General features: G+C 47.0%; 1 protein-coding gene across 2 annotated transcripts in view; it reads left to right on the top strand.

Moving 5' to 3' along the window:
• EVI5L (ecotropic viral integration site 5 like) overlaps positions 1-19131 on the top strand; it is a 1467274-nt gene that overhangs the window by 1142112 nt on the left and 306031 nt on the right. For both annotated transcript variants that reach the window (XM_069231736.1, XM_069231735.1), the window contains one exon: positions 14492-14632. In XM_069231736.1, the coding sequence (XP_069087837.1) occupies positions 14492-14632 (141 nt within the window). The remainder of the gene's footprint in view (positions 1-14491; positions 14633-19131) is intronic.

Here is a 19131-nt window from a genome sequence, read left to right as displayed (position 1 = left end):
TCGGCCAGTGGGCTGGACACTTCCCCTGAGTGGGACCTTTCGTCCCCGGGGGAATATACCGAGGAAGCTGCTTCCTTTCATACAGTGGTACGGAAGGCAGCTAGTTTTTTGGACCTGCCTTTGCCGGTGGTGGAGGCGAAACAAAACCTTTTGACAGAGGTGTTGCATCCGGCCTCAGCCGCGGCGGAGCCTCTATTACCTTTTAATGACGCTCTGCTGGATCCGGTTTTAGAGGTGTGGAAGAAGCCGGCATCTTCCCCAGCAGTTCACAGAGCCGTGGCCAGGAGGTATCGGACGGCTCCAACTGATCCTGGTTTCCTATCTAGGCACCCTACGCCGGAGAGCTTGGTTGTGCAGGCCTCCTGTTCGTCCAAATCAGCGCCTGGTTCTTTCCCGACGGTGCCTGGGGACAGAGACTCAAAAAAGCTAGAGGCGCAGTCGAAGAAGATTTTTTCGTCCTGCAGTCTGGCGTTAAAAGCCACTAATGCGACCTGTATCCTGGGGAGGTATATTCATGCTCTGATGGATGACATCTCCTCTTCGTTTACAGAGCTTCCCCAGGGTCTTTTGGATCTTGTCTCTGATGCCCAGGCTGCTGCGACCCAAATTATCCAGACGGGACTGGATACCACCGACTCGGTAGCCAGAGCAATGGGCACAACTGTGGTGGAAAGGAGACAGGCCTGGCTACGTAACTCGGGCTTTTCGGCAGATGTACAGTCCACATTGTTGGATCTCCCGTTTGATGGGGACAAACTGTTTGGGGCTAAGGCTGATTCGGCCTTGGAACGTTTTAAGGAGAGCAGGGCCACGGCTAAGTCGTTGGGACTCCAAGCTCCTTCTTCCACGGCCTCTTCCAGATTCTTCAGGAGGTTTCGTGGATTTGGGCGTGGCTCTTCCTCCTCTTCCTTTCGGGGAAGATATCAGCAACCTGCCTCTTCCCACCCCTATAGATCTTTTAGGGGAGGGGTAGGGTCCGCACCAGGGGAGCCTCTCAGCAGCACTCTGCCTCTTCCTCATCCTCTGGCGGGGTGCAGCAGGGGAAGCAGCCTTAGGCTTCCACCATTTCCCACTCACTCCTCTCCTGTAGGGGGAAGATTACAGCATTTTCTCACCAAATGGGAGACTGTTACGTCGGACACTTGGGTTCTCAGTGTTGTGGGAAAAGGCTACACCCTTCCGTTTCGGGAGTTTCCGCCCCTCATCCCGCCCCGCCCTTCGTATTGTTCACAAGAACACCTCCTGTTGCTAGAACAGGAGGTAGAAGTCCTCCTTTTAAAGGGCGCGGTGGAGTTGGTCCCGGAGCAGGAAAGGGGTCAAGGAGTTTACTCAAGGTATTTCCTGATTCCCAAGAAGGATGGTCGTTTGAGACCAATTCTGGACCTGAGGATCTTGAATTGGTTCCTCAAGCAGGAAAAGTTCAAGATGCTGACCCTAGCACAGGTGCTTTTGGCGTTGAACATGGAAGACTGGATGGTGTCTGTCGACTTGCAGGATGCTTACTTTCATATCCCGATACTCAAGTCACACAGGAAGTATCTCCGGTTTGTGGTGGGATCGCAACACTACCAGTTTGCGGTCCTTCCGTTTGGTCTTACTTCAGCACCTCGAGTCTTCACGAAGGTGATGTCGGTGGTTGTGGCAGAGCTCAGAAGGAAGGGGATAGCAGTATTCCCTTACTTGGACGATTGGTTGATCAAAGCCAAGTCCCCGGAGCTTGTGTTGCGTCATCTGCAGTTAACAACCCAGTTGTTGTTCGACCTGGGCTTTTCGGTGAACGAGCGCAAATCTCACCTGGAGCCCTCTCAGCGCCTCCTGTTCATAGGGGCAGTACTGGATACGACATTGGGTCGGGCCTTTCCTCCGCCTCAGCGGATTCAAGATATTCAGGATTTGGTTCCAATGTTTCGAAACGGAGCGGTAGTTCCAGTCCTCAAGGTCCTTCGTCTGCTCGGTCTTTTTGCCTCCTGCATTCTGTTGGTCACGCATGCTCGCTGGCACATGAGGGCTCTTCAGTGGTGCCTCCGAAGGCAGTGGTCTCAACACAGAGGGGATCTAGAGGGTACTGTCAAGATCTCCAGAGATGCTGCTGTGGATTTGAAGTGGTGGATTGCAAGCAACAATCTTTCACAAGGAAAACCGTTCCAGCAGTCGCCACCAGTGGCCACAGTCATAACGGATGCTTCCACTCTAGGGTGGGGAGCTCATCTGGGGGATCTGGAGATCAAAGGTCTTTGGTCTCCAGAGGAACAGATTTTTCACATCAATCTGTTAGAGTTACGGGCTGTACGTCTGGCTCTCAAGGCCTTCCTCCCTTCCCTTCGTGGTCAGTCGGTACAGGTCCTAACGGACAATACTACCACGATGTGGTACATAAACAAGCAGGGAGGAGTGGGGTCGTACCTTCTCTGCAGAGAAGCTCTTCGACTATGGTCCTGGGCAAAGGACCATCGGATTTGCTTGATAGCAAACCATCTGGCCGGAGTCTTGAACGTGCGTGCGGACAGTCTCAGTCGCCACTTCTCGGCAGACCACGAGTGGCGTCTCCATCCAGATCAAGTCCGTTTAATCTTCCAGAAGTGGGGGTTTCCTCGGGTAGATCTGTTCGCCACTCGAGAGAACGCGCATTGTCCGTTGTTCTGCAGCCTTCAGTATCCGATGCAGAAAGCATTGGGGGACGCGTTTCAAATGACCTGGTGCGGCCAGTTGCTTTACGCGTTTCCTCCCATACCCTTGATTCCTCGAGTATTGAGGAAGATTCGCCAAGACCGGGCTCTAGTAATCGTAATAGCTCCGGATTGGCCAAGGAGGGTGTGGTACTCCGACCTTCTCCAACTCTCAACGTGCCCGCCGCTCCGTCTCCCTTTCAGGGCAGACCTCCTCTCGCAGTCGCAGGGGCAGGTTCTACACCCCAACCTCCAGAGTCTGCACCTACATGCCTGGAGATTGAACGGGGCAACCTGAGTTCCTTCTCTCTCCCGCCTGAGGTAGTGGATGTTATATTAGCGGCCAGGCGACACTCCACTAAATCTATCTACGCTAATAGGTGGTCTAAATTTGTTGCGTGGTGTGGAGAGAGGCAGATTGATCCTTTACAAGCTCATCTATCGGACGTTTTGTCTTTTGCTCTATCTCTGGCGCAGAAAGGTTGTGCAGTGGCTACCATTAAAGGTTATTTATCGGCCTTGTCAGCCTTCATATGTCTTCCAGACCAACCATCTTTATTTAAATCCCCTATTGTTATCAGATTCTTGAAAGGTCTTCTAAATCAATATCCTCCAAAGCCATTCGTTATGCCGCAATGGGATTTGTCCTTAGTCCTGACTTTCCTTATGGGGTCCCCTTTTGAACCTATGCATTCTTGCCCCTTAAGGTATTTGTTTTTAAAAACAGTCTTCCTGATAGCTATAACATCAGCAAGGAGAGTGAGTGAGTTGCAGGCCTTATCAGTAAAACCCCCTTATACAACTTTTTATGGGGATAAGGTGGTGTTGAGGACCAAGGCTGCTTTCCTCCCGAAGGTTGTTTCACCCTTCCATTTGGCTCAGGCAATTACTTTGTCCACGTTCTATCCTCCGCCTCATCCTTCCAAAGAGGAAGAAAGACTGCACCGTCTGGATCCAAAGAGAGCGTTGAGCTTCTTTATCAATAGAACAAAGGATTTCAGGCTGGAGGATCAGCTGTTTATTGGATACGTGGGCAAGAGGAGAGGAAAGGCAGTCCACAAGAGAACACTATCCAGGTGGGTTGTTCTTTGCATTAAAATATGTTACTCTTTGGCAAAGAAGGATCCTCCTGAGGGCATTAGAGCTCATTCCACCAGAGCTAAGTCGGCCACTTCGGCCTTAGCCAGAGGTGTTCCTGTGGTCGACATCTGCAAGGCCGCAACTTGGTCGTCCCTTCACACTTTTGCAAAACATTACTGTTTAGATTCTGAGGTTAGAAGGGACGGCCATTTTGCACGGTCAGTGCTGCAGGATTTCTTGGTTTGACCATTTAGGCACCCACCGCCGGGCGTGGTACTGCTTTGGGACTCTATTCATGAGGTGAGGAATCCACAGGTAGTTGTATCCATCAGAAGAACGAGTTACTTACCTTCGGTAACGACTTTTCTGGTGGATACATTAGCTACCTGTGGATTCCTCACGGTCCCACCCGCCTCCCCGTTGCCTTTATGGTCTTGCCAAGTAATCCTTGAGTGCGCTCCTCTTGATCTTTGAGGGTGCAATAGATGTATATATATAATATATTTATATATATATATGGGTATATGTGTATATATTTTTATGTATATACTTGGTGTGTGTATATATTTTTAAAAGAAAGAGTTTTATATATATATATATATATATATGTACATAAAAAAGATTTACAGTTATTCATACAATGTGGTGTATTTTTACAATATAATGGATGTTGCTTTGTTCTTTCATTGCATTGCCTGGTTGTTCTCATGCACGTAAAAAATGATTGGTACTGACGTCCGCACGTCGTCGAGGACCTCTTATTGCCTGTATGACGTCAGACGGCGTCGCGTGCGAGACAGTGACGTCCTCGTCGACGTGCAGAGACTAGTAAGAAGATTTCCGTAGAATGCTGGCGCCATGGGAGTATTCATGAGGTGAGGAATCCACAGGTAGCTAATGTATCCACCAGAAAAGTCGTTACCGAAGGTAAGTAACTCGTTCTTTCGGCGGATGTCCAGTCGACCCTGCTGGACCTCCCGTTTGATGGGGACAGACTGTTTGGAGCCAAGGCAGATTCGGCCTTGGAACGATTTAAGGAGAGCAGAGCCACAGCCAAATCGTTAGGACTGCAAGCTCCTTCTTCCTCTGCCTCTTCTAGATTTTTCAGGAGGTTTCGGGGATTTGGGCGTGGTTCTTCTTCCTCTTCCTTTCGGGGGAGGTTCCAGCAACCCGCCTCTTCCCTCCCCTATAGGTCATTTAGAGGGAGGGGGAGCGGTGGGGCCCGTACCAGAGGAGCCTCTCAACAGCACTCTGCCTCTTCCTCGTCCTCTGGAGGGGTGCAGCAGGGGAAGCAGCCTTAGGCTTCCACCGTTTCCCACTCACTCCTCTCCTGTAGGGGGAAGATTACAGCATTTTCTCCACAAGTGGAAGTCTATCACCACGGACACTTGGGTTCTCGGCATTGTGGGGAAAGGCTACGCCCTTCCCTTTCGGGAGTTCCCGCCCCTCATCCCGCCCCGCCCATCTTATTGTTCAGAAGAACACCTCCTGTTGCTAGAACAGGAGGTTCAAGTCCTCCTTTCAAACGGCGCGGTAGAGTTGGTCCCAGAGCAGGAAAAGGGTCGAGGTTGTTACTCAAGATACTTCCTGATTCCCAAAAAGGATGGTCAGTTGAGACCAATCCTGGATCTGAGGATCTTGAATTGGTTCCTCAAACAGGAAAAGTTCAAGATGCTGACCCTAGCACAGGTGCTTTTGGCGTTGAACAAGGAAGATTGGATGGTGTCGGTCGACTTGCAGGATGCTTACTTTCATATCCCGATACTCAAGTCGCACAGGAAGTATCTCCGGTTTGTGGTAGGGTCGCAGCACTATCAGTTTGCGGTCCTCCCGTTTGGTCTTACTTCAGCACCTCGAGTCTTCACAAAGGTGATGTCAGTGGTTGCGGCGGAGCGCAGAAGAAAGGGGATAGCAGTATTCCCTTACTTGGACGACTGGTTGATCAAAGCCAAGTCCCCGGAGCTTGTGTCGCATCATCTGCAGTCAACAACCCAGTTGTTGTTCGACCTGGGCTTTTCGGTGAACGTGCCCAAATCTCACCTGGAGCCCTCTCAGCGCCTCCTGTTCATAGGGGCAGTACTGGATACAACATTGAGTCGAGCCTTTCCTCCGCCTCAGCGGATTCAAGATATTCAGGAATTGGTTCCAATGTTTCGAAATGGAGCGGTAGTTCCAGTCCTCAAGGTCCTTCGTCTGCTCGGTCTGTTCGCCTCCTGCATTCTGTTGGTCACGCATGCTCGCTGGCACATGAGGGCTCTTCAGTGGTGCCTCCGAAGGCAGTGGTCTCAACACAAAGGAGATTTAGAAGGTACTGTCAAGATCTCCAGAGATGCTGCTGTGGAATTGAAGTGGTGGATTGCGGGCAACAATCTTTCACAGGGAAAGCCGTTTGCGCAGTCGCCACCAGTGGCCACGGTCATAACGGATGCTTCCACCCTAGGATGGGGAGCTCATCTGGGGGATCTGGAGATCAAAGGGCTTTGGTCTCCAGAGGAACAGGTGTTTCATATCAATCTGTTGGAGTTACGGGCTGTACGTCTGGCTCTCAAGGCCTTCCTCCCATCCCTTCGTGGTCAGTCGGTACAGGTCCTGACGGACAATACTACCACGATGTGGTACATAAACAAACAGGGAGGAGTAGGGTCGTACCTTCTCTGCAGAGAAGCTCTTCAGCTATGGTCCTGGGCAAAGGACCATCAGATTTGCTTGGTGGCAAATCATCTGGCCGGGGTCTTGAATGTACGTGCGGACAGTCTCAGTCGCCAGTTCTCGGCAGACCACGAGTGGCGTCTCCATCCAGATCAAGTCTGTTTAATCTTCCAGATGTGGGGGTTTCCTCGGATAGATCTGTTTGCCACTCGGGAGAACGCGCATTGCCCGTTATTCTGCAGCCTCCAGTATCCGATGCAGGGAGCGTTGGGGGACGCGTTTCAGATAACCTGGTGCGACCAGTTGCTTTACGCGTTTCCCCCCATACCCTTGATTCCTCGAGTGTTGAGGAAAATTCGCCAAGACCGGGCCCAAGTCATCTTAATAGCTCCGGATTGGCCAAGGAGGGTATGGTACTCCGACCTTCTCCAACTCTCACTGTGCCCTCCGCTCCGTCTCCCTCTCAGGGCAGACCTCCTCTCGCAGTCGCAGGGGCAGGTTTTACACCCCAACCTCCAGAGTCTGCACCTACATGCTTGGAGATTGAACGGGGCAACCTGAGTTCCTTCTCTCTCCCGCCTGATGTAGTGGATGTTATCTTAGCGGCCAGGCGACACTCCACTAAATCTATCTACGCTAATAGGTGGTCTAAATTTGTTATGTGGTGTGGAGAGAGACAGATTGATCCCTTACATGCTCATCTGTCACATGTTTTGTCTTTTGCACTGTCTCTAGCGCAGAAAGGTTGTGCAGTGGCTACCATTAAGGGTTATTTGTCGGCCTTGTCAGCCTTCATTTGTCTTCCAGACCAACCATCGTTATTTAAATCCCCTATTGTTCTCAGATTCTTGAAAGGTCTTCTGAATCAATATCCTCCAAAACCATTCGTTATGCCTCAATGGGATTTGTCCTTGGTCCTGACTTTCCTTATGGGGTCCCCTTTTGAGCCTATGCATTCTTGCCCCTTAAGGTATTTGGTTATTAAAACAGTATTCCTGGTAGCTATAACATCTGCAAGGAGAGTGAGTGAGTTGCAGGCCTTATCGGTTAAACCCCCTTATATAACGTTTTATGGGGATAAGGTGGTGTTGAGGACTAAGGCTGCTTTCCTTCCGAAGGTTGTTTCACCCTTCCATTTGGCTCAGACAATCACTTTGTCCACGTTTTATCCTCCGCCTCATCCTTCAAAGGAGGAAGAAAGACTACATCGCCTGGACCCAAAAAGGGCGTTGAGCTTCTATATCGACAGAGTGAAGGATATCAGGCTGGAGGATCAGCTGTTTGTCGGATACGTGGGCAAGAGGAGAGGAAAGGCAGTCCACAAGAGAACACTCTCCAGGTGGGTTGTTCTTTGCATTAAAATCTGTTACTCTTTGGCAAAGAAGGATCCGCCTGAGGGCATTAGAGCTCACTCCACCAGAGCTAAGTCGGCCTCTTCGGCCTTGGCCAGGGGTGTTCCTGTGGTCGACATCTGCAAGGCCGCAACTTGGTCGTCCCTTCACACTTTTGTGAAACATTACTGTTTGGACTCTGAGGTCAGAAGGGAAGGTCATTTTGCACGGTCAGTGCTGCAGGATTTCTTGGTTTGACCATTTAGGCACCCACCGCCGGGCGTGGTACTGCTTTGGGACTCTATTCATCAGGTGAGGAATCCACAGGTAGTTGTATCCATCAGAAGAACGAGTTACTTACCTTCGGTAACGACTTTTCTGGTGGATACATTAGCTACCTGTGGATTCCTCACGGTCCCACCCGCCTCCCCGTTGCCTTTTTGGTCTCTCCAAGCAATCCTTGAGTGTGCTCCTTTTGGTCTTCAAAGTGGCAATACATTTTGCATATATGATATTTGTATATATGTATATCTTTATATATAAATCTATATATATTGTGTATATACATGATTCGTATGTATAAATATATTTGTTTGTTTAAAAAAAAAAAAAAAGAAGGTTATATTAAATCTACAGCTATTTTATTGCAATGTTGTGTGATTTACAATATTAAGAGATGTTGCTTTGCTCTTTCATTACATTGGGTTATTATTATTCTCATGCACGTAAAAAAATGTTGGTACTGTCATCGGCACGTCGGCGAGGACCTATTATTGCCTGTATGACGTCAGACGGCGTCGCGTGGGCTGGAGTGACGTCCTCGTCGACGTGCAGAGACTAGTAAGAAGATTTCCGTCGAATGCTGGCGCCATGGGAGTATTCATCAGGTGAGGAATCCACAGTTAGCTAATGTATCCACCAGAAAAGTCGTTACCGAAGGTAAGTAACTCGTTCGTTACGAGTTATTGGGGAATAACATGCGAATTTTGGTGTTTAACATACCAAAACCCCCATGGTACGGTAAATACCATACTCATTTCCTCTGATAGATTTCAACAGGTTTGACCTGACGAAAGTTAATGAAGCTTGAAGTATTTATCACATGTGATAATTATCGGATGCTTTAAATACCTTTTAACTCATAATTCCTCCCTGTGCCTAAAAGTGGGTTTATACATGAGTCAAAATATAAGGAGCCACTCATAATTAGGCCTAGTGAGTCTCTAGAGGGCCCCAGGTCACTGGACATGGGATGGCCACTTTTACTGGTTATTTGGTAAAGGTGGCCCTTGCATGTTTAAATGAGCCCAGGTCTGTCACTCCAGTGAGTTGCTGTCACTCATGCTGAAGTCTCCCCAGACAGAAGTGGTTTGCAGTCCCTTGCACCAAGTGTGCTGCTCCGGCCTCATACACTTCTAGACTCCATGGTGGGTCATGATGGCAGTAATCTGATTGGGCACTAAATTCTTAGGGGCCACTGCCCCAGGTGGTAATTGTGACACAGGGTGCCTTTGATGTGACTGCCTTGCTTTTGGGAATAGTGTTTCTACCTAGGCACTCTCAGGAGTATTACCATTTATGCTACACAGAGAGAGTGCTTTGGCAAGTTCTGCAGGTTTGCAGTCTTTAGTTCTGGTGGTCGAGACCACACAGAATGGTGTCAACTAGTGCTGCATTCTTGCTATCTGCAGACTTGGGCACAAAGCAGGTGCCACAAAACAGGTGTCTATGTTTGCTTCAGTTGACCCGACCAGTTGAGCACATCGGAAACAATTGCCTAATCGGCAACCATGAGGATAACATGAAGAAGCCTCTCTGCACACTTTGGAAATGCTGCAGTTGTGCTCAAAATTGCAATGGTAGAACCGTGATCCTGATCACACCAGCCACCTAATCTGGAGTCTCTGGTGGACAGGCCCATGCCCCAGGGTCAGCTGCTTCAGCTTTTTCTAATGGTCAGCGTCTCCTGTAGGATTGGTATAGCCTAAAGTTTTTAGTTCCCAGGATAAGTCATCACTTCATTCTCCTGATCAAGCTCCAGGTGATATCCCTCAACTCTGTGGGAGCTGGCTGTCAGGCAGACTCCATCCCTGGTTGTGCAGCAACCCTCTGGGGACTCTGCGGAGCACCCCTTCTTCGGTTTAAGAGAGCTTGGAACTCGAACAACAGCTGGGTCAAGAAATATCACTTTTATACACAGCAGGTATCAAGTAAGAAGGGAACCCAAAGTGGTTCAATTGAGAGCAGATGGAGCCCGTACAGGCGGATGAAGTAGAAGTTGCTAATTTTTTGGCAGATTTATTTGAGAAGGGGTTATCATACAGTACTGTTAATTGCTATAGATTAGCAGTGGTGGCAGGACATTTGTGGATTCAATTAATATCTATTGGTAGAAATCCTTTAGTATGCAGAGTGATGAAAGGGATTACACTCAGAAGACCACCAAAAGCTAAATATCAGTCATTATAGGATGTAGATGTAGTGCTCAAACTTTTAGCAAGTTGGCCAAGTAACACATATTTGGATATACGGGAACTGACGTGGAAATTAACAGCATCCTTGTGTTTGATTTCTTTCAGGAGGGTTTCTGATATATGAGCTTTGAAAGTATCTAGTAGATTTTTAGATTTTACGAACTGGATGGCCTAATTTTGTTTAATTTGGAAAAGAACTAAGACTATGGTGGTCATTAGGACTTTGGCGATCTTTCTTGAAGACCGCCAAAGCTACGGGTGCCAGAAGACAACCAGTGCTGGTGATTTTCCGCCCACCATATTACGGGTACTGCTGGAACTCTGCCACACTTTGGGTGGAAATCCAGCAGTAGTCGTTCTGGCGGGTGGAGGCGCTGGGACTGTTCCACCACTTGCTCCCCACCCTGCCAGATAGACACCGCATGCCATATTATGTGCAATAATACAGCCTGGCGGTGTCCTGATGCAGGGGTGCTGTCGGAAGTGGAAGTGCCCATTCCCTGACGGACAACATTCTGAAGCTGTGCATGGTGAAGTGTATAAAGGAGTATGAGTGTAGACTGTTAGAAAAAAAAGATGTGATGGAGAAGATAAGTTCTTAATTTCATATGTTAAACCATATAAAGGTGTTTCAAATGTTACAATTGCAAGATGGGTGAAATCAGTGATGAGAGAAGCAGGTGTAGATTTGTCTAAATTTACAGCACATTCACTAAGAGGAGCTATTGCGAGTAAGGTGTTTGTCTGGGGGCAATTGTAAGACGTATTAAAAGCAGCAGATTGGTCTAATGCAGACACTTCCTTCTTGAGTAATGCTCTTCAAGGCAGGGCTGCCTCCAGTTTGAAGCATCTGCAACTGAGGCACAAAGAGGTATGAATAGTCTTCAACTTGGTTATCAACAGCCTCATCTGACAACGATCAGGAAGAGGGAAAAAGGGCTGCTCCCCTTTTGAAGGACCCTTCCCATCCTGACTGCAGCTACTGCAGTCTCGCTCTTCATCCTTACTAGCCACCAAAAGGCAGTCCATGGAAGAATAACCCGTAGTTCTGTACATCAGAAAGGATATAATTGAATTTCTAAGGGGAAGCCTGCCTCCTGTTTCCCACTTCAGTGCCTGGGTTTCCTCCCTCCAGTCTCAGGAATGTCAGCAACATGCTTGCAATCTGAAATCCATATTGTGCACATGAACAGGCCAGCGTCATCCAAAAGAGAATCCACAGGCCTGTGTCACTCTGGTCGACTCAGACTACTGTGTACTGCATACCAACTCACTAGCATGCATCCATAACTCCATATGTCCGATCGTGGAGCTGGGATCCGGGTTCACTGTTAGCAGCAGAACTTTAAGTCAATGGATTAGTTTAAGGCTAGGACCAAAATCCAAAACCTAGAATAACAGATACTCTCAGTTGCGGCACACAGGGCAATTGACATGACTTCTCTGTTAAAAGGACGTTCCCATCCCAACAGAGGTAATTTTCACACAACTTAAATTCATGGCTTCACTTTCGATCTCCGTGAGTCCACTACCTTATGTCCTCAGACACCTCCGTGGATGGCTGGTGAGCTGACATGCAAGAACTGCTCATCAAGGATGTGGGCGAACAAGGAAAATAAAACAGTGGCTTGGACTGTGTACAATTCTCCTGACACTGAAGATATTCGTACACATCAGGTAGACCACCTTATGCAGTTAAGTATCAACAACAAAACCTCCATGTAGTACATCACTAAGCAGAGGAACACAAAGGGGGTCATTCTGACCCTGGCGGTCCATGACCGCCATGGCGGAGGGTGGCGGAAGCACCGCCAACAGGCTGGCGGTGCTCCCTGGGCTATTCTGACCGTGGCGGTAAAGCCGCGGTCAGAAAAGGGGAACCGGCGGTTTCCCGCCGGTTTTCCCCTGTCCCAGGGAATCCGCCATGGCGGCGCTGCTTGCAGCACCGCCATGGGGATTCCGACCCCCTTCCCGCCAGCCTGTTTCTGGCGGTGTCCACCGCCAGAACCAGGATAGCGGGAACGGGTGCTGTGGGGCCCCTGCACTGCCCATGCCACTGGCATGGGCAGTGCAGGGGCCCCCTAACAGGGCCCCACAAAGATTTTCACTGTCTGCTTTGCAGACAGTGTAAATCGCGACGGGTGCCACTGCACCCGTCGCACCCCTGCAACCCTGCCGGCTCCATTCCGAGCCGGCTTCTTCGTTGCAGGGGCTTTCCCGCTGGGCCGGCGGACGGCCTTTTGGCGGTCGCCCGCCGGCCCAGCGGGAAAGTTAGAATTACCGCCGCGGTCTTTTGACCGCGGTGCGGTCATTCGGCGGTAACCGCATGGCAGGCGGCGACCGCCGCCCGCCGCGGTCAGAATGACCGCCAAAGTCTTGTATTGTCTTAGTGGAGACGTAACTGCTCTTAAACTTAGCAAACAAGGTGGACATCTGCGAGATATACAAAATAATGTGACGGTTGTCAGCTCGCTGTCATGAGTCAGAGCATCATGGCCGTGCCAAGTCTTCAGACGGGGGACCCACTCCCTTGGACTTCCTTTTCACACTCAAGAAAAAGCAATGCCAGTCCTTCACATGCTGATGCTGGTAGTCATTGCTTGCAGTACGATGCGCTTTCCATGAAAACTGAGACTTCTTTATACTTTTCCATCATTTCGCCTGGGTCCCAGGATCCCACGGAAGGGCAAGAATGAGTTATGCTCTCTGAATGAGTTATGCTCTCTGACTGTCATCATTCCAGCATGCCCACACCTTTATTGTACAGCAATCTGCTACTCATGTGTCACCGCCCAGCGGCTACTTTGAAAATCCACCCCTCTCTTCTGACATAATAGAAAGATGCTGTGCCACAACATGAAGTTGTTGAACCTCACAGCCTGTTTCCTGACCACTTAGAATTTCGTTATCTGTACATTTCTCCATAATGTAGAAGAATACAGGCATTCGCCCCCTGTACAACTAAAACTTATATAAATGGAAGTGATTTTGCAATGTCATCATTAAGTTTTCAATATGCAGTTAGTCTCATAATGTACCGCACTCTAGTACCACTTGGTGAAGGAGCTCGCTAGAAAAAGCATTATAAATAAATAATAATATTTGGACTCCACTCTAGCCATTCAATTTGTCTGAAGAACGTCTTAATTATTTCTCGATCAGAGTGCATCTGGCTGCAATGTCGACACTGCAGAATTTTTATTTCCCGCTCTTTCCCTTCCAAAAACATTTCATGAAGAGGCTCATCTGGCCCTTTCCAGAAGTATGCCACACTCCAGTCCAAGGGAAACTGAATACAACGGTCAGCCAGTTCTTGACTTTCCATAGATAAAGTTACTTTAGGTACCAGTCTAAAGTTTATTCCCTTATGTAGCATTGGACTTTTACTTAAACAAGCCGGGCAGACTCCGATCTTTCTTCTGATTCCGTCGTCCTCAGCGGAGAGTGATCTACAGTCCCTGGATATTTTTAGATGTCTAACATTCTACATTCATGTGTAGAGTAACTGCACAATCAACTAGGAGCATGGCAGCGATGGAGGAGCTCCACCTGGGTGTATCTCTACTGGACATTAGCAGCACAGCGACTTGGAAGGCCAAGCACACACACACACACCAAGAGGCCAATGAGTCGTGCATAATCTGTTCAATTGAAAGTAAGCTTGCTTTCCTGCTCCTTATTTCTCATTACTTTACTGCTTGCTATTCTGATTGGCATATAGAATCTAGGAAAGATTCCATGCCGGAAACCAAATAAGTTCACTTCAGTTCTTCAGGGTTGGTATTTTTCATGCGATCCTGCATCCTCGCTTAGAGGCTCACTAACTGTTTTCTTTACACCCTTCATACTTTTGTTAAGAAATCTGAGCTATGGTGACCAGGAGGAGTGCAGCACTTTTACCTCATTGACTGAAGTTTGAGGGGTTTAAAAAAAAATTGAAATGGGCTACTAAACAAACACTTATTGGGATGGGTAGCCATTGTATCACTGTATATTGCTGTTTTAAAGTATCAGCGATTCCTAGCTTGACATTGGAGGATGATTAAGTTTATGAAAAGTGCCAATGCTGGAGAGGTAGAGTTGTAGGTAAGTAATTTCTTGTAGGTAGGTAATCATTTGTGCAAGCATAACATATCTAACTGTTGATAAGAGATGTTTGCTAGATCCGAAAAGTAGTAAATATAGCCATGCCGTTTTGTGAAATGTTGACTGTAACATGAATAATCTGGCTAAAATGTCCTTTGTTTTTAAACATTTTTTTGTGAAAGAACTACATTTTCACTTCCCGCAGGGCCAGGTAACAAGGGCCCAAGAGGCTGAAGAAAATTACATCATCAAACGAGAGTTGGCAGTAGTGAGGCAGCAGTATAGCTCAGCAACAGACAGCCTGAAAAAAGCACAGAGCGCTATTCGACAGCTTCAGGATCAAAAGGTAAGAGATTTTAGGAGAAGCACAGGTGGTGGCAGCCAGAATAAAGCTATAACAGCTAAAAGGTACATAGCTTTCTCTGTATTAGCAGAGTTCAAAATACAAGATCAAAAGGCAGAGGCAGCTGGCACGATGTGTGGGTCAGATATAGTGAAAGGTATACATTCAGCAGGTTAAAGGTTCTTGCAAACAGAATCAAAGTAGAGAAACCCAACAGATGGAGTAGCGCTACAGCAAAAGGAATACATTACAGTCTACTAGGCCTCCCCTCCCCCTCATTTTTGGCTATTTGAGATAGCTCGCGCTTTGGGCTCCATAACTTTTTGTCCACATAAGGGATCCTTGCCAAATTTGTGTCCTTTTTTCCCAACATCCTGGAGATTCTAAAGGTACCCAGGGTTTGTGAGTTCCCCTTGAGAGGACCGAGAAAGTAGCCAAAATACAGCTACATTTTTTGAGGGGGGTGTTGGGAAAAATGGGGGAAAAGTACTGTAGAAGAAAGTGTTTTTTTTTCTCTGCAAATGGCATAAACGAAGGGTCTGCGGTGGTAAAATCACCTTCTTCTCAGCTTTCAGAAACAGGCAGACTTGAATCAGACAACCACATTTTTCTACACAGTTTTTGCATTTTACTGGGACATGGCCCATTTTTTCTATTTTTTGTGCTTTCAACCTCCTTGCAGCTAGTGATAGAAATGGGTGTGGAGCCCGGAAAAGCTATACATTTCTGAAAAGAAGACAACATTTTGAATTTAGAAATGGGTAATTTGTGTACATCCTTCAGGGTTTTTCTATAGAAAGTAGCCGTTGAAATAGAAAAATATTGAAATTGAGTTAAAAAAAAACCGGCCATTTGTGTCTACGTTTTCATCTGTAACTTCTAACTATGGCAGATTTTCAAAAGCTATATATTGTTATGTCTGCTGATGAACCCTTCTGGTTGCGGGGATATATAGGGCTTGTAGGTTCACCAAGAACCTGAGGTACTCTGAGCCAATAGCTGAACTGCACTTTGCAATGGTTTTTCGTTATGTACTGGGTACACAGATAGGTATCAAGGAAACCTATGTATTTCCAAAAGGACACAAGATATGGAGTTTAGAAGCACTGGTTATTTGCACATCTCGGAATTTGTGCGTACCCATACTTCCATGTGAATTAGATGGCATTTCTCAAAATGACTTCTTTTTTACACATTGTCTTACATTTGGAAGGCACAAATGCAGAGAAATGTAATTGGTAATAGCACTAGTTCTACTATTCTGTGTTCCTCCAAGCCTCCTGATAAAAATGGTGCCTCACTTGTGTGGGTATGCCCGTGATGGGAAACTGCCCAAAACGCAAAGTGGACACATCACATTTCCCACTGAAAACTGACCTTTTTTTGGAATGAGCGTAGCTGTGGATTTTGGGCCCAAATGCAGCCGGCACCTAGAGAAACCTATCAAATCTGTATATTTTTTTAATCTAGTCACCTAGGGGTATCCAGGATGAGGTGATTGTGTGGCTCTCACCAGTTTTTTTCTTTTTACTCAGAATCCCTTGCAAATCTCAAACTTTAACTAAAAAACACATTTCCTCACATTTCTGTGATGGAAAGTTCTGGAATCTGAGAGGAGCCACAAAATTCTGTCTACCCCTGCATTCCCTCAAGTCTCCCTATCAAAATGGTACCTCACTTTGTGTGTGTGTGTGTAGGCCTACTGCCGGCAACAGGAAAAGATCCAAAATGCAACACGTACAAATCACATTTCTCCACTGAAAACATACCCTTTTTTTGGAATGTGCCTAGCTCTGGATTTTGGGCCGTAGCTCAGACCGCAGCTAGGGAAACCTAGGAAACCTGAACATTTTTTTAAAACTAGACACCTAAGGAAATCCAAGATGGGCTGACTTCCGTGCTTCAACACCTGATTACAGCGGTGGGGTTTGTTAGTTGAATTCCCAACTGTGAAGTGCAATAAAATTGTCTTGTAGTTACTCACCAATGAGGCGTGTTTTTAAACGTTGACAAAGGTTAAAAACAGTTATTTTAATAATTTGAGTGTTTGGGACATCACAGCAGTAAAAGATTTGGTAGCGTGCTCACTTGTGGTTGTTGATAGTCATTTGGGAAGGTCAGCAAGCTCTCTTTTCTCACTCTGTTTATTGTTATCCTTCAGATTTTCCCTTGAGACAATGTACACCTGGGCAGAAAAAGACAAAAATGACAAATATTACCATCTATTTCTCAAGTACACACACATACTGGTTGTACTTAGCACGAGGGTGGGTGAAGGTTCAGAATGTAAAATTTTATTAAGAGATTTCACAAAAAATGAAATGCACGGTTGATAATTGAAATTTTAAAAAACTGAACCAATGATTCGTAGCTCATGAGCTGTAAAGCCCGCGACAAGGCACCAACCGCTTTACAGGCCATTCACACACCTTTCATACGTGACACACACAAGACCGTTCACACCAACAACTGCGGGCCCAGCACATTAGAACACTCACATCAACAAACCGCGCTATTCAAGGCCCCATCACTTTCATATGCCCACATGCCTGACATAGCAATCACACCAGCTGGCATTTGGCTAGCAGTGTGTGTGTGTGTAGTGACCAGCAGCAAGCCACTATTCACACACCACCAGCCAAATAGCAGCTTTCACATACTGCCAGCCAAGTGCCAGTCCACTCACACCGCTAGCCAAGCGCCAGTCCATGCACAGCGCCAGCCAAGCTCCAGTCCATGCACCCCGCCAGCCAAGTGCCATTCCACGCACACCACCAGCCAAGCGCCAGTCCACACACACTGCCAGTCAAGCGCCAGTCCATGCACACAACCAGCTGAGTGCCAGCCCATATGCTTCGCCAGCCAAGCGTCAGCTCACATACACCGCCAGCCAAGCGCCAGAGCACGGCCACCACCATCACATTTTTTAAACAAAAAAAAATCACAATCCAATTGGAAGTAGATCAAGTCATTTCACGTTTAGGCTCACTGTTGCTTACAAAAACTCTGTTGTGTGTGATACAATCTAAAACATGCACACACCCCAGGTTTAGAAGGACACTCGGGACAATGCATACAACTTTACTTCAACATGCCTCTTCGCATACAGACTCAACTCTACATCTCTTACAGGGATTGTTGTTTTTGGGCTTGGGAGGAATGTAATTAGGAAAGTGGCGATCTTTCAATCTAGCCACATCCTCCACCCCTCCAACTCTAGGATTGCTTGCATGTTTCGCTACAAGGCTGCCTATCACAGACAGTTGAAACTGAACAAATGTTATCTTTGACTCTGGAGAATAATCCTTGAATACAACAAACGCATTCAAAGTTGCTAAACAAAACAAATGGATAGCCAACTTCTTATACCACATGTAAGCTTAACGAACAGATGTGTATGGTTCCAATCTCTTATCTATTCTAGCTACACCACCCTTGTGCTTACTGTCGTCTAAAATGCACACAGGTTTGCGTACTTTAGCAACCTGACCCCAAACAGTCACAGGTGAAGTACTTTCATCATGGACGTTGGTCAGCATGTAGACATCCCTCCTGTCTGCAGACTTCAAGCTAGCAAGCACTACATTATCCCCTCAAGTTTTTTTTGTTTGTTTTTTTTTGTTTTTTTTTTACAAACAAGCTCTTTTGGATAACCTTTACGGTTAGAGCGGACTGTGCCACAAGCAACAGTGTCCACTTTGAACAATGCTCTGAACAATTGTACACCAGTGTAGAGCTTTTCTACGTATAAATAGTGACTTTTGTTAAAAATTCCTCTACCAAGTTACCACACAATTTCCTCACTAACTCCAAAAGTGGATGGACAACCAGGGGGGTGAAGAGCAGAATACCTACCAGTGTACACCGGGAAATTATAAACATATCCTGTTCTACTCTCAGACAGCATACGCATATTAATTCCATAATGTGCCCTCTTGCTAGGAATGTTCTGCCCAATAACCAAATAGCCCTTGAACAGGACCAAAGACTCGTCCCCAGATATTTCTTTCCCTGGAATATAGATCTCTGAAAATTGATCTACAAAGTGATCAAGGACAGGCCAAATCTTAAAAAGCCAGTCACAATCAGGGGGATCTTGTGGCAACACTGAAGCATTATGAACAAAATGCAGCTTCAGAAGCGAATATCAATCACAACTCATGATTGCAGGAAATATCCCTCTTGCCATCATGGGACTGGTGGACCAATATGAAGACAGAACAGCTTCCTTATCAAGCCCATCAACAAAGTTAATCCCAAGAAGTTCTACAATTCATCCACATTTGTGGGAGTCCACCGGGTAGCTCTAGATCGGGACTTAAGTCTGGCACTCTTGTCCCTCAAATACTGTTCAGCATACACATTAGTTTGGTCAACTGTCACATCCAAAAATACATTGTCCATAAACAACTGAAAGAAATTTATAGGCAAAAAGATTTCATTATGCACTCTACTCCTTGCAACACTACTACAGGCAGGCAACGCTGGCTACACCATTTTTG

The sequence above is a fragment of the Pleurodeles waltl genome, chromosome 4_2, assembly GCF_031143425.1.
Source record: "Pleurodeles waltl isolate 20211129_DDA chromosome 4_2, aPleWal1.hap1.20221129, whole genome shotgun sequence".
Lineage (NCBI taxonomy): Eukaryota > Metazoa > Chordata > Amphibia > Caudata > Salamandridae > Pleurodeles > Pleurodeles waltl.
This window is presented reverse-complemented; position numbering and strand designations above follow the sequence as displayed.